Genomic DNA, 17,211 nt, shown 5'->3' with positions numbered 1-17,211 from the left:
GTAATTAAATATAATATAGTAATTAAATGGTAAATAAGAAGATTTCTTTGTCATCTCATTTTGTGTCAAATATATTTATTTGTATAAATTATAGTGTATAGTGATTAGACTATCTTTTATTTATTTGTTATGTAGAACAGTATTTTAACTAATTGCAAGAGCTGAATAATCAATCAAATTCTATTGATTAACCAGTGAAATAATCAACAATTAGTAGATTAATCATTCTAATAATCGTTAGATTAATCGATTATCAAAATAATCGTTTGTTGCAGCCCTAATGTGAAATCACACACCTGATGGAATTTACCGCCGATTAGATAACTGGCTTTACTGACTAAATGCTAGGGCTGCACGATATTGGGAAAAAATGACATTGCGATATTTTACTTTTCTGCGATATATATTGCGATATTTTTTCTTACAAACAAAAATGGGGTGAGCACACTTACATTCTCATTTTAAATGATTTAAACATCGACACCATCATGTCAATTGATTAATATGCGCGAGGGAGAGAGAGCAAGACAGCGCTAGTGTTGTTTGAAAACGGCTCGCTCTCTCTCGGTCTCTCTCTCTCTCTCGGTCTCTCTCTCTCTCTCAATTCAATTCATATTGCTTTATTGGCATGACATACAAAGGTACATATTCCTAAAGCATTGTACATAGCAGAATAGAAACAAACAAAACAAAAATACATATATATTCATAAGAAAAAAAAATTACATGCAAAATAAATCCATATACATTTCTATAAACATTGATGGTACTTCTAATGTACTCTCTGTCTGTCTCTCTCGCGCGCGCTCTCTCTCCCTGTCTCTCGCGCGCGCTCTCTCTCCCTGTCTGTCTCTCTTGCGCGCGCTCTGTCTCTCTCGCGCGCTCTCTCTTCCTGTCTGTCTCTCTCGCGCGCTCTCTCTTCCTGTCTGTCTCTCTCGCGCGCTCTCTCTTCCTGTCTGTCTCTCGCGCGCGCTCTCTCTTCCTGTCTGTCTCTCGCGCGCTCTCTCTTCCTGTCTGTCTCTCGCGCGCTCTCTCTTCCTGTCTGTCTCTCGCGCGCGCGCTCTCTCTGTCTCTCGCGCGCGCGCTCTCTCTGTCTCTCGCGCGCGCGCTCTCTCTGTCTCTCGCGCGCGCGCTCTCTCTGTCTCTCGCGCGCGCTCTCTCTCCCTGTCTGTCTCTCTTGCGCGCTCTCTCTCGCACTCTCTCTCTCTCTCTCTCTCTCTCTCTCTCTCTGTCTCTCTCGCGCCGCCTGCGCTCTCTTTCTCTGCCCTGTTAAACTTGCATGTGGTTTTCAGTCCTGTCAATTATAAACTTTCACTCTATGATGGTTAAGCTGTGCAATTAATCCGTGAATCACATTCGTCAAGGGCAGGGGAGTAGCTGGCCCGTACAGTTAATGAATAACGGATCAACTACGACAGCCTACATCGCACATCCTGCAATGTGACTATCGTGGATTTGTACATCGCGATATCGATGCTTAAACGACACATCGTGCAGCCCTACTAAATGCGCATTTATCATCGGCCGATATATTGGTGCACCCCTACTGTAAAATCTTAAATGGTCATAAATTTCTTTACACGAAATATAATTTATTTTTCTCTCTTTTTTTTTCAGTGTAGGAAATATGACCTTGAGGAGTCAGATTCACCAACATGAAGGGGCCGTTCACATATCACGTCTTTTTTTTTGCTCAAGTTCATTATTTCAAATGCAGTATGCGTACTCATAATGGAAGAGATGCGCTTGATTTTTCCAGGCACGACCACACAACATCTAGTTAAAAACATCTCAGCTTTTCAGAATGACGCAAGCGCACCAGGTCATGTGACAAGAACCAACCAACTCAATCAGCTTCCTTCAGGGTGAAAAAACATTGTTTTTTTAAAAAAACGGGGTGCACCAAAACACTGAAGAGTTTTATTTCTTTTCTTCATAAATAAATCTTGTGGCAGAGTTACAGCAAGGGTTTTCGGTGGTGGAAATTCATTACTGAAATGTCCTTGTTGTAACGGATATCGCAGCTGATGGATGCTTAGCAATGACAGACGCCTCAGGAGCGCAACTGCATGAGCGCTTTGGAAAGAAGGAGAAAACGGGGCGCGTGTGTGTGTGTGAACTCACTGGGCGCGTTGACACACGCAACCACACACATTTAGCTGAGCAAGCCAAATTGCTCAGCTAAAGGGGAAGTCGTGGCCTAATGGTTAGAGAGTCGGACTCCCAATCGAAAGGTTGTGAGTTCGAGTCCCGGCCGGCAGGAATTGTAGGTGGGGTGAGTGCATGAACAGTTCTCTCTCCATCCTCAATAACACGACTCCGGTGCCCTTGAGCAAGGCATCGAACCCCCAACTGCTCCCCGGGCGCCGCAGCATAAATGGCTGCCCACTGCTCCGGGTGTGTGTTCACAGTGTGTGTGTGTGTTCACTGCTCTGTGTGTGTGCACTTCGGATGGGTTAAATGCAGAGCACGAATTCTGAGTATGGGTCACCATACTTGGCTGAACGTCACGTCACTTTCACTTTCAAATGAAGAGAGCGAAAAGAGGGCCAATTTTGGGCTGCGCTCCAGACTAACCCCACATCACATCATGACATGCTACATTATTTAAATAAAACTAGAAAAAGAAATTATAGGGGCTGAAAATATTATCGGGCAAATTTTTTTTTTGTGCGATTAATTCATTTATCGACTATCGCGACAGCCCTAATTATACGTACTACTATACATACACTACTGTGCAAAAGTCTTAGTCTTAGGCAGTCTGACAGACTGCTTGTGCAGTCAACAATCTCACTAGATTATTATTAAAATTATACCCCTTTTTTGGGGTGAAAATACTAATGTGCCTAAGACTGTACTTTACAATCTTTATAAAGAATGACCATACAGTCATTCACAGAACTGATTAAAGACAGTAACAGACAGCACTCATTTTAACGTTTAAATATCCGAGTGATATCATTATAATATTTTAAATATCGGAGTGATTGACAGCGATACAGTAGAAACATTATGTGTGGTTTTGTATTAAATAATGACCCAGATCGTGAAATACATTTATTAGCCTTAGAGTAAGGGACGCTTGGGAAATGAGAGCATCCAAGGAGCTTGTGAATGCTATGTATTTATTTTAAATCTTTTTAATGTTCTTTAATGTCATCCTTTTTAGGCTTTATTTATTTATTTTTTATAGAATTATCGATTCAGGCACGGTTTAGGCACCGGTACCATTTTAAAAGTATCGAAATGGCACCGGTATTGGATAAAACCCAATCGATACCCAACCCTACTGACGGACACCTTCAGAACAACTGTACAGTAGCCTAACAGTGTGAGTGCCCGACATGTCAACAGGAAGTCCTTCAAACTGAATTACTCTGCTTCCTGTGCTCGCAGTAACATGCTCTCTGTAATAACGCTTGGCTGAATGACACGCGTGAATAAGCACCTGCTGCTACACACACACACACACACACAATGGACTGACCCTCGCTGAGGAGCTTCTGATGACAGGACCTCGTTCAAGACCTTTCGTTTAAACAACAGCACAAACCAATTCCTTCAAAACTAAATAAACAACAGTTCCTGTCACCCCTCGATGCCCAGCATAACCCAGCAACCCTGTCTGGGAGCTGGTTAATGAGGTTACCAGGACAACACTGAAACGGCACGAAGGCTGTGCATCCCAAAGCATCAGGACTGTTTTTTAGGGGGTGAGCGGTTTATCACTCAAGAAACAAACAATAATGAATATTTATACAGATACAACTGAACTGAACTTTCCATGCAGAAACAACATCTTATTATATTTAACAATCAAAAACGTTTAAATATTTTTTTTTCCTTGAATTGACTGAAAATAACCATTTAGAAAATTTTCATATTCATTTAAATTTCTTATAATTTTTTTATAATAATACATTTAGATTATATAATGAAAATAATGATATACGTGTAATTGTGTATCATTACTATCAAAATAAAATATTATTATAAATTATACATTTATTTTATAAAGTAAACATTTTTAATTTTTATTACTAATAAAAAGTTTGGGGATTTAAAAAAAAGTATATATATGTGTGTATGTGTGTGTGTGTGTGTGTGTGTGTGTGTGTGTGTGTGTGTATTATATATATCTATATCATTAGTTGTTGCAGTATATCAAGGTTTTTCATAACGTTTTTTCCCAAGCATAGAATGTTTTTTTTTTCTGTTAACTACAACAATGCTGTTTCAAAGGGGTCATGAACATTAGCTAGACTAAAAATAAAAGCAGAACATGGGTTTGATCAGTTTGATAAGGGTGAAAATTAGACCAAATTCCCTTTGTTGATAGGGACAGGAAAAGGAAATGATGTCAGAGGCATATAATTCAATAATGACCATATAATGACCAGCCACTACCCAACAGAGAGAGAGAGCTCATGTTAGAGACCGGTGATGAAAACAAAGGCATCCCTCAAACAATCCCAATCCACATTACAAGGCCCTAATGCAAAAACATTTAACCGTTTCTCTCACAATATTGACTGCCTCAGGGTGTTTCTTGAGCTTCTGCAAAAGCAAACTGACACATGATCAAGAGTGTGTGTGTGTGTGTACACTCATTTAAATGACAGTTGGGGGACAGAAATATTCTGCTTTCAGTGCATCAGACATTGCACAATGTCCCAGAAGCACACACAAACCCAGTGTTTGTTCACATTCACAGCTGAGAAGTGCTGCTGTTCACACCTCACTCGAGTTAAACTGACTGGCTTATGATTAGCATGACAATATTGCAGCTGGTCTACAATTTTCTTCTGGCAAAATATATTATTTTTATGATAAAACAAAACAATAAATAACTTTCTATTTCAAACTGTAGAGCATATAAATGATCTAAGGTAATGTTCAAACATTCAAAATTAGTTGGTTGGTATGGCTTATGGCTTATGTGTCGAGCTCATCTGTCCACTCTCATCTGCAGTGGAGTATGCTCTTGAAAGTTGTGCGGACGCGGCTGTGCACGAGATGGAAAGGAACGCTAAATGTGAAGTGTACCTGGGCCTTACGTTCGGCCATCGTACACACAAGTGACTGACCGCTCGCTCGCACCATCAGGAGGAGGGGCAATCAGTGTTACTCTATACACTGCACTCAGCCTGAGGGATTCCTACGCTTTCAGTCACTAAAGAGACATGGAAAACAACGCATACTGCAGGAACGGTATAATAGAAAATATTAGTGGTTTTGAAACAGTGACATTTTCAAATCGTGGTATACCTTGAAACCGCTAATCGGCGATATGGATGATGATCAGGTATTTCTGTTTTGAGGATTTTTTTCATATGAGATTTACAGAAAAAAAATCTTTGCACGAAAAATGAAATAAACAGATGGTGCAGTGGTTATAGCAACAAATGCTGAGGGGATCTGTATGCCACCAGAGACAAACACAGAAGGTAAAATTACTTTCTAAAAATTAAGCGTAGTTGTTTACTTGGCCGTTTGATCAAATAGCGCGCTTTCGCTTAGCCAGCTATGTAATTCTGTCATCCTTCATTTACCATCATGTGACTCCTCACATGACATGACACATGACTCCTCGCCCTCCTGTTGGTGCAGCAGTCAGTCACGTTTGTGTATGACAGCCGTAGGAGCTTCCCCTGGAATTTACGCAACCGCTTCATTCAGGCATGTAGTATAATATCACAAAGCTAGTCAGAACATTGTTTTTTGCTTCAAATTGGGTTATTATTAATTCAAATAATGTATATGAAATTATCTAACTAAAATGCTATAAATGAGTATAAAAACCATTACACCTGTGGAGAGTCCCCGTAAAGCACCAATGCAAGTGTGTGTGAGTGATAGATTATTTTGTGGGTGTGCTGAGGTGTGTGTGTGTGGTTCAGTAATTAGTCAATCATGCATTTTGACAATAAATTCCGGTTCCAGTCATGATGACACACGTGAATATCTGAAGTGAAGCAGCAACACGCGAGATGTTTGTGTGTTTGTGGCAGTTTGGTATGTGTGAGTGTGTTTTCTTGTTTATTGCTTATTATCTCCATTGACATCTCTTTAATGATGGTTTACTGGCTATAAAATTGGCCACATAATTAGCTAATTAAAACACAGCCTCCTTTTTAATAAAGTTAATCATTTGTTTTATTAATCTTGAAATAATATGTAGTTATTATCATAAATATACAGTATTTATATAGGTATTAAAATATTTGCAAGTCTCTGTGGCAGCAGTGAAATTCCCTTTGACCTGCAATCTCTCATTAACAGACAGATTAATCTGTCTAATCGCTCTCTCTCTGTCACACACACACACACACACACACACACACACTGACAGGTGTATTAGGTGGAGTGTGTGAATGTCTGTGATTCAGTCCCTTGTTTGTTTGGTGTGTCTGAAATGTTGAATTTGTGTTTGAATCACTGAATGTGAACAAAACTCACTCAATGTGAATGCACACACGCACACACACACACACACGTGCACCATCTGAATCACAGAATCTAATCCAGTGACTCACAACCTATTTAAATACCATTCACACACACACACACACACACGGCAACTTTGGCAGCCTGATTTAATCCATTCAGCCTGAACAGAGGACAGTCCACTGACCAGGTGCGCGCACACACACACACAAACACACACACACCTTAGACACTACATTAGTGAGTTCACCTCATACACTTCCACTGGTTTTCTACTATAATCTTACTATAATCTACTATACTCCAATTTGTCCACAACAACATCTGATTTGATGGTAGGTGTACAGATCAGGTAAGGAGAAATAACATATCATTTAGAGGTTAGAGGGTTATATTACACGTCTCCTAATCTGGTCTGTAAACCAACCATCAAATCAAATATTGTTGTGGACATATTGGAGTAAAAAAGATTGAGAACCACTGATCTGGACCATTTATGAACTGGTCATGATATTTCACTATATTAGTAAGGATATTCGGCCCTGAAAATTGTAAAATCTCACATATGACATTACTGCATAATAGTTTACCTAATTTTCAAAATGGAACCTTTTTAGACAGTGCATGTGTGTTTTTGAGTATTTGTGATACATCTGGCTTTTATGGCTCATATGGTCTGATATGGTAAGAATATGGAGAAACCAGAGCTTGGTTTTATTCAGAGACACAAACTGAGTCAGGTTACAGATACAAGCACTTTCTTAATGATTCAGCTGCACAGGTGCTCATCGAAACCCACTATAGTGCATTACATCATTTCAGTTTAAATGCAGAACTGTCTGTTGGTGAGGCAGAACAGCCTGTGATTGGCTGCAGCAGTCTCTGTTGGTCTCTCATCGTCCAATCACAATGTCTGAAACTCAGCAAATGCTGCAGCTTCACAGTTTTATAGATCTGCATTTGTTTAAATCTGCACTCCCTGATCTCCTTAATGACATAACGTGACGGTAAAACACAAGAGTAAGAGTGATGGAGTAAACCCTGACTTCCTGTCGTTACAACGGTTACTTCCTGAAACTGCAAGACGACACATTTCTAAGAAAACCAATGAACAAAGAACACCAAACTCACGCGAATGTGAGTCAGCAGACGAGCTGTCATAAACAAACAGAGACACAGCATCAGCCCTGGTCTGTCTATCCATCTTTCTACCACCCATCCTTTAATTTAGCAATCTATCTCAACACTCCAGATGAAATTCTTGCTTCCTTAAAATTCTACAAATTTCATATTTTCTTCAACATTTACTTTCAGTTCATTTCTGTATTTCCGTTTCCCATGAATCTTTCTCTCGGTCTCAGCTTCGTGTGGCTCATTCCCCTCAGCTGAACTTCCTGTCAGCTAACTAAATATGAGCCACTAATAATGACAAAGAAGTTTCTTAAATGCAGAGGCCCTGCACTCCCAAAGCACATGCTTCTGTGAAATGCATTGCTGTTTTATGAGCAGATGCATTTCCCAGACTGCATCTCAATTACATCACATGAGGTCTAAAAGAATGTGATCTGATTTTAAAGAGCTACAAATGCTTATTCTTCTAAGAATAAGTGTTCTTTCTCTTCTTGTGCTCTGGCATGTGAGGTAAACATGGGCGGTAGTTCTGAATGCGCAGTCATGTTATCCTGGACATCAGAGCGTCGCTGTCAGATAGAGGGATACAGGATATGGTTCAACACTCGGATCTCTTCAGAAAACATCCTCACAACGTCTCTCCTCCATCACTGAACAGACAGGCTTTGGTAGCTTCTGTCAGTCTGTGTGAAAGATGAGTTTATCAGACTGGTTTGTGATTGTGATCAGAAATTGGAAGCAATTGAATCTATTTAAGTGTTTTTTTTATCTTCAGCATTCAGCGTCTGTCAGCATTAAAGTAAAGAGTAAATACTCAAGAGTTAACCATTCGCATGTCAGACACAAATAGAGAGTCTAAAATTAACACTCTCCAAGTGACAAACAAGAGTAAAGAGTAACATTTTAGAAATGATGAACACTATATAAATATGCTAATATTACTTTGTTTTATTTTTATCAAAATACATAAAAATATTGACAATTGTTCAAAAGTTTGGTGTCAGTGAGATTTTTTTTTTTTTTAAAATTAATTATTATTTTATTATTTTTTATTCTGAAAGCATTAAATTGATCAGAAGTCACAGTAAGACATTTGTAATGTTGCAAAAGATTTACATTTCAAATAGGGCTGGGATAAACGATTATTTTTTAAACTATTAATCTAGCGATTATATTTTCGATGCATCGATTAATCTAATGATTAATTTTTCCAGACCGGTTCGATTTCGATTATCTCCCCATTAATTGACTACTAACAATTTATACATGTTGATTTACATATCTGAATGAAAAAAACATGAATTCCTTAACATTGCAATATATGTTTATTTCTCTTAAAATTACAAAATAAAAGACTGACTAAGAATGCATTACTTTGCACTTGTATAGAGATAGCATTCAATAAAACCTTGAAGCCTTGAAAACACATAGCTTACTGAAACAAGCTTACTGAACACATAGGGCCTAGCTTACTGAAAAAAAGTTCTTCTTTCAGATGACAAATAACAACAACTTGATGCCTAGCATTCAATAAAAAAGGTCACCCAAAATACTTGTTTAGAGCAATTGAAAGAATACAGTAACCAATGTAACTTTAGGGCTTTAAGCTAATACAGAGAGTGCTTTTCCAAAAAATAAAAAATTAAAATTAACAGTGGGAGCCAGCAGCCTGTCATGTAGAAAAAAAAATTTCCGAATGCTCAATGTGAAACTTTGGCGTTCTGCCCTTTTTCTATCGTGTCTAATGATTTTGGTTAATATGCACAAGGGAGGGAGAGAGCAAGAAGCGCTCGTGTAGTTTGAAGACTGTGAGTGCGCGAGCGCGCGTGAAACTTGGGTGTTTCGCCCTTTTTCTATCGTATTTAATGATTTTAATTAATATGCACGAGGAAGAGAGAGAGCAAGAGGCGCTTGTGTTGTTTGAAGACTGTGAGTGCGCGCGCAGCCGGGGCTCTCTCTCGTACGCGCTCTGTCACTGTCACTCACCGATCAAATAAGGCTTTGACACCCGCCAAAAAAAAAGATCAATGCAGAAAAACCCCTGGATTGGTTATATAACGTTGGACAGAATGTTGATCCGGCCATCGCGTATATTCAGCGCACATAAGGTAACCGTTATGCAAACGTTTTTTAGAGAAATAAAAACAGGTCGACGAATCGATGCGCATATTTTGCGTCGACGTCATCGATGACCTCGACGCGTTGTCCCAGCCCTATTTTCAAATAAATGTTGCTCTTTTGAACTTTCTATGCTTTTAAAAAAATCCTGAAACATACAATGCATTACCGTTTCCACAAAAATATTAAGCAACATGACAGCCTTGAACATTGATAATAATCAGAAATGTTTCTTGAGATGCAAATCAGCATATTAGGATGATTTCTGAAGGATCATGTGACACCGAAGACTGAAGAAATGATGCTGAAAATTCAGCTTTATCATCACAATAATAAATTATTTTTTTTTATAATATATTCAGAAAGAAAATGGTTATTTTAAATTGAAAAAATATTCACAATGAAATGCAGCCTTGCTGAACAGAAACACTTCTTTTAAAATATTAAAAAATCTTACTGACCCTACCTTTCTGAACTGTTAGAAATTCACAGAATAGTTTAATTAAAGTTAATATAATTGTGTATTTTAGCATTAGTTTGGAGCGTGGGCTCAGGGTTTGGGTTCGGTCATGTCTGATAGCTGTGTGCAGCGGGGCATTTTGATGCAGTGTGATGCAGTTTTCCATCTGATCTTTCAGATGCACATGAAACCTATCTCAGACATCAGTGTAAGCACCTCTGTAAGGAGCAGAAGTGAAAGTCCTGAGAGGCCAAACTCAGCTACACCTGCCCGGGACACTGACCTAAGGGACACAAACCCCGCAAGAGACTCATGTTCCTTTAGCGAGGCGTTTATACGCAAACCTACTGCTCAGTGAGTCAATATTCCTCAGTGGAATGCTCTGGAAGAAACCATGTGCACCGTCAAGATAAGCAGCATTACAGCTGTCAGGAAACATCCATCCATAAAAAAAAAAAAAAAAACTGGGAGGCATTAGTGCGTGACATCATTTACATACATATACATATATACATACACACACACACACACATACACATACATATATATACATATATACATACACACACACACACACACACACACACACATACATATATACATACACACACACACACACACACACATACATTATATATATATATATATATATATATATATATATATATATATATATATATATATGTATACACACACACACATACACATACATATACCGTAATTCCGCAAATAAAAACAAATAAACGCCGGGCCTCTTATAGTGGCCGGGGGCGTGGTCAACACGGACAAATAAAGGCCGGGTGAAAAGCCTGCTTCAAATAAAAGCCAGTTACCTTCTGCAGTTCAGGTAAATAAAGGCCCCGGCTTTTATTTGAGGAATTACGGTATATACAGTACACATACTGACGGGACAATGTTGGCGGGGAACAAATGTAAGCAGGGACCTGTGGACATTTATCAACACATCCAATCTCCCTCACAAAAATGACTTCCCTCCTAAAACATGACCTTCTGCTCATTTTAGAAAAACACCAGCAGCATGAGTATGTGTGTGTGTTTGACATCCTTGCTGAAGGGAAAGTTTGAAACCATTGAGAGGGCAGATGAGAGACAAGGACGCTCAGCTCCAGACCCGAAGAACAAAACCTTTTTGCGCTACTGCACACACTTTCAAATGAAGCATCTGAAGGGCTTAGCGTGAGTTCACTGTGGTGGAAATGGACATTCTGGACTTTAAGACCTTTCGGGACTACAATCAATGAAAAAATAAACACGAGGGAGCTAAACCCTGAACTATCAGAGCAAACTTTAAATCACCTAAACTATGCAACTCAAGGCCTCTGATAATACAAAATCAGCTTTGAGAAAAAACATATATTAAGGGCCCTATAAAGCTCCATTATAAAACTTTTTTCATAAAGATTTCTGAAATGGAACCGTTTAGTGAAGCATATGTATTTATTTTTACGTTTTGTTCAGTATCACATTTGATACATCAGGTTTTTATGGCTCATATAGAATGATATAGGAAAAAACAGCTCATTTTATGCTAAAATATGCAATTTGGTGCAGATGCTGCTATGTATATGGTCAAAAAGGAAGATGAAATTCTGACTGTAATTTAAATTAACAAGATGTTTATAACAGTTTAGCAAATACTTACATAATTTAATATAAATATAATCCGTCCATCTATATCTCCAATAATGTCTTAGAAAGATGACATTTAAATGCTTAGTTTGATGAGCAAAACATATAATGCAATGCCAGACCATAATGATTGAGAGATGAACACATAATGATCATACTTGATACTCACTGATTTTTCAAAATAAATAATGTTGGGATAATCAAGTAAAGCTATATTGTTTCAGTCCAGTAAATGTTCATCTTGAAATATTACCAACTACATAAAGTCATTAAAGATTTCACAGCAACGAGCTGAAAGTGGACATCTCTACAATTCATCTAAAAGACTTTTACTTGCTGAAAAAAAAAGTCTAAACTATGAATCAGACGACAAGGCATGTAGCAGATTGTGTGCAACAGGTTTAACAACAAGTTTGAGCGTATTGATCATTTAGAGGCCTTTGAAACTTGAGTATAAAACACAATACAGTGGACTTCACAGTTTTAATGTAAAATGGTATGGTGTTCTGGTGGTAATTATGGTAGAAAGAAGAGCTCTGCTTCTACCAGACAGAAACCCCACATGTTCACACATACAGTGATGGTTTACGGTTTCCTCACATCAGTGTCTAGAGTTTCACTATAAAACACCAGATGTGTTTGGGACTCAATGCAAACACTGTCTGAGGGGATATCCGTTTTTGACCATACATTTCCATTTGACGAAACAGCTGATAAAAACCTCCATACCACTCCAGTTCATCAATGAACATATTTTGAAAGGCCAAAAACTGTGTATGTAAGAATGTCTTTTTGCATTTAAATGATGCTTGATCTGTGCGTATTTCTCTACTAATTTAAAAAAGGAGACTTTTGCATTGGAGGAAGTGTTATTATGGACTCACATTTTGGTCAGAAGCAACCATAGAGCGCATAAAAACATGGACGTAGCGTCCGTGACATCACCCATTATGGCGTTATTTCCCTGTCAAACGTCGAGAGTGCATAATTGTAGCCGAAAGTACATTAATATAATGCACAAGCGTGAATCTCTCTGCTCGCACGCGGAATATGTGTGCGAGCGCGAATCTCTCTGCTCGGGCGCGGAATATAATGTGCGCGTGCGTAGCGCGAATCTCTCCGCTCGCGCGCGGACTCTCGCGCGCGGACTACGATGTGCGGCGCTCGCGCGCGAATCTCTCTGCTCGCGGGCGGAATATAATGTGCGGAGCGCGAATCTCTCTGCTCACACGCGGAATATAAATTGTGCGGAGCGCGAATCTCTCTGCTCGCGCGTGCTCTCAGATACACGTTGCTCTTGTAAGAATGTTCTCTGGGCTCGCTCAGAGAGTATGCCTGCACTTAAAACGTGTTCAGTGCAATCGCGAATCTCTCCTCTTCGCTTAAAGCGTGTACGTGCTTAGACTGCGTCCCGTGCGTTCGCGCATGGCCAAGTACTCTTCTCTTCAATTTCTTTCTCTTTGCTCTTGGCATAAACGCTGTCAAAACGGCAACAACCAATCAGAAATAGGCTTCAACGACTGACCAATGAAAACGCGACATCGTACATGGAATCTTTTTGTTTGATATTGAACCACACATGGAATAAGTTAACTGAAGTTCAATCAAGACAATACATTTGACATATTTAACATCAAAACAAATAAAACTGGTTACCTGAGATCGTCGATTTGGCGGATCCATCTTGGCTCGTCTTGATTGAACGTCAGTGAATTTATGCCATGTTATGATTAATGGCTTTAAAACGTTTTTGAAGCCAAAAGTGGCCGGAGCAGGCCATTGCCATCTTGGCAGCTCCGGGGTAATCGAAAATGGGCAAGGCGGGAACTGGTTGCTGAAACCACGCCCAACTAGTGCAGTGTCAGCAGAGGCAATTCACCTGTCACTCAAGTGGCCATGCCCATAATTATGCAGACCTTTTAGGCTTAATATAATTTAAACGGTTGAGTTATAAAGAAATTCACCCCCCTCACAGTTGTCATGAAGGGTAAAAATAGCTATAGAGACTGAAATAATTTTTGCATAAGGCTGTAAACATGTTTTTTTTCTGCTGTAAAGTTGGCCATTCTAACATGGGGAGTCTATGGGACTGACTCCCTTTTGCAGCCAGCCTCAAGCGTCCAGTCGATGAATTACAGTTGAAGTCACTTCCATGTAGGCTTCATGAGAGAGAGCGGGAGGTTGCTGCTTGGAAGCAACACTTTAAAATGAAAATGCCTTAATGATTGATTTGTTTCTTACAAATACGCAGCTTTTGGTTTCATAAGATGTAAATTGATGGGCTGGAGTCATATTAATTACTTGTGGATTATTGGGATGTTCTAATCAGCTGTTTGGACTCTCATTCTGATGGCACCCATTCACTGCAGAGGATCCATTGATGAGCAAGTGATGTAATGCTACATTTCTCCAAATCTGTTCCCATGAAGAAACTAACTCATCTACATCTTGGATGGCCTGAGGGTGAGCACATTTTATTTTATTTATATTAATTTGTTTGGGTGAACTGTGTGTTTGATTAAAGTTTATTAAAAAGAACAATCTTACTACAAGGAATAACTTATGATTGCTCTCTCATACTATTTGCACACTATATGTAAATCAGACAAAAAAAAGGGGGGGAAAGGGGTGGGGGGTGCATTTTACATACAGTAGCCTATACAGTTTGGAGTATGCACACACAGCCCAGCTGAAGAGACCTCGGTGGGCGTGGCCTGAGTGTTGAAGCGAGGGCGCGCGCTCGAGTGCCCTACAACACCACATCCACATGAGCTCCAGGACTCCTTTATGACGTCACAGAATTCCCTCACATTCGCGCTTTTTCAATTGCACGACTTCCAAGTGGTATTTACCCAACGGCAATAAAACTCCTGTAACTGAATGTGCTCCATAATCGATGCCGCTCTGCGCGTGACAGCACGCAAACCGCAGGAACCGCTCTGAAACAACATGAACGCTTTTCACCTGGGAACGTTGTTACAGTCAGAACGCGACGCGACGCCTCGCACTGAAACAACATCATTTCGCAGACAAACAATGTTGGATGTCGCGGTGAAACAGTACATTTCCAAGATGCCTATGCATTTTTTTCCTACATGGAAATGAATGAATACTATGGTATTGCCCCTGTCCAAAAACATGTTACGTTACTATCAGAGGTGACAGCCATCTACCTAGAAATGGGGGTGGTTAAGGTCCCTTCCGGATATTTGAAACCCTTTGAAGGAAGAGTGATGCTTGAAAACACTTCCTCATCAGAGAAGACGAACGCGAGCGCGCTGCAAAACTTCTCAAACCGATCAGAGCTTCGTGACTGCATGTAGGAAATGTGAATTTAAACGTCTTTGACTTTAATAAACAACCAGGTTCGAGCATAAACACATTTATAAACACCCTGGCGCTTCACTCAAGTACTGACAGCACATATAAGGACATCATACTTACAAACTTCTTCTTTTTTTCGTCTCCGTCCTCATCGTACTTCTTGCTTTTCTTCTCCTTGTCTTTCTTACTTTTTGAAGCACCACCAGATGCTGAGTTTGGATCCATTTTGTGCGGTAAAATCACTTGAACTCCTCCGATGTGGATCCTCACGCGCCCGCTCAGGGCGTCTTTACCCGCGGCCTGGAGCTGCTGCGCGCCGCCGGCCTGTGCTCGTCCTCCGGCACAAAGGAAAAGGAGGGAAGTTTGAACCTTGGGGCCCGGTTTCGCGGACGCGTGCTGGTTTTGGACCTTTGGCGACTCGATACGCGCCCGCGCTGATCTCCACGCACAAGTTTCCTTGTTTTCGCGCAAGATTGTCTCGATGTAAAACTTCGCGTTAAATCTCTAAACCTGTCGATCTACGCTGTCAGTCTGTAGAGCTGTCATGAATTCCTCTTATCACTGATTTAAAGTCCTGACTCTTCATGGTAAAGTCCTCAGATCGTGCAAACAGCCATGAGTAGTTCAGCTGAAGTTTTCCGCTTTCTCTCTTCCTGTGTGTGTTGGGCAGGTCAGATGGGCGGAGCCTAGATGCGCACCGACAGACACACACACACACACACACACACACACACACACACACACACACCTGACTGTATCAAACACAGGTAGACAAATACTGACCCCTGCTGACCCCTCACGTGTCACTCATCTAAAATATGGATCGGCTATATTGTCATACATTGTGATCCACACAGCCGTCCTCATAATGGAATGTTCAGGTTTTCACATTGGTTCGTCTTTATAAATAGCAAAAAGTTTATTTAAAATTTAAAAGACTAGTATTAGTATTATTAAATAATGAATACTTTTAATCAGCAAGATTTTGATAATAAATTAATACAAAGTGACAGTAAAGACATTTATGCTACAGAATGCTTTTTCAATTTATGCTTTTGAACTTTCTGTTCATCAAAGAATCCTAAAAATATAAATGTATCACAGTTTCCTAAAAAATGAAAAATAAAAGAATGTTTAAACTTTTTGATAATCAGAAAGGTATTTTAAATTGTTATGCTATTTCACAATATTATTTTTAATGTATTTTTTCTTTAACAAATATCTTTGGTGAGTTAAGGATAGTTTTACACTGTGTGCCACTGTTTCACTTTCTCTTCATGACAATAAAACCTAGTTTGACTTTGACTTTTAAACTGAAGATGCATTTAAACTGTTTTGTTATTGCAAGAACAAACTTCTTAGTGAAGTTTATTGATTTTTATTGATTTTTATGCTCCTGAACATAGAAATGCAATGATTTTTTTAAACCATTGTTTTATTTCTGTTTATTTTTCTTACTGCCTGCATATGCATCAATGTAATTTACTACTACATGCTCTAATCTAAAATAAATTAATAAAAAATAAATTAATAATAAAAAGGAAACTATATTTCTTCCTCACTGATTTATTTCTAAGCGAAGCGCACCACCTGCTGGTGATAAGTTGAACAGCCGCTGCGTGTTATTAGTGTGCTTCACAGCACATTCATGTGGTTTAAAAAACAGGGAAAACTTAATTTTAGACTTGCCTTCTTGTTTCTTATTTGTCCCGTTAACAGGTAAAGCAGAACGCATCCTGATGAACTCATGCTGGTTAAGACACATTAAGAGCCGTTTCACTTTGCTCATCTTTCCAGTGTCATTAACTTTAATGCCAAACTTCAGGAATGCTGGAGAAAAGCTTTAACTTGACTCAATTAGTGTTCTTCAGTGGTGTGTGTAATTAACAGGCTTCAGACGGTTGAGTGTGTGTCATACAGAGACAAAAAATGAAAAGAAGAGCTCTGTGCATAAAGTATATGCACCCATTTATCTCTTTAAGCGAATGCACAATATGTCCTGCAGCTCTGCAGATATCCCTCAATACCACGACTTAGGTGCCCTTGAGCAAGGCACTGAACCCCCAACTGCTCCCCGG

The 17,211-nt window shown here is 39.4% G+C and overlaps 1 protein-coding gene across 1 annotated transcript in view; it reads right to left on the bottom strand.

The window, feature by feature from the left end:
* The window catches only part of LOC132114151 (protein diaphanous homolog 1-like), a 99,954-nt gene extending 83,032 nt beyond the window's left edge, over positions 1-16,922 (bottom strand). Inside the window, exons 1-2 of the mRNA XM_059522267.1 lie at positions 16,823-16,922; positions 15,254-15,468 (exon numbers count right to left, since the gene is read on the bottom strand). Of these exons, the coding sequence (XP_059378250.1) occupies positions 15,254-15,468; positions 16,823-16,922 (315 nt within the window). The remainder of the gene's footprint in view (positions 1-15,253; positions 15,469-16,822) is intronic.
* Between the last annotated feature and the right edge of the window lie 289 nt (positions 16,923-17,211).

Source organism: Carassius carassius, chromosome 33 (genome assembly GCF_963082965.1).
Source record: "Carassius carassius chromosome 33, fCarCar2.1, whole genome shotgun sequence".
In the NCBI taxonomy this organism is placed as follows: domain Eukaryota; kingdom Metazoa; phylum Chordata; class Actinopteri; order Cypriniformes; family Cyprinidae; genus Carassius; species Carassius carassius.
This window is presented reverse-complemented; position numbering and strand designations above follow the sequence as displayed.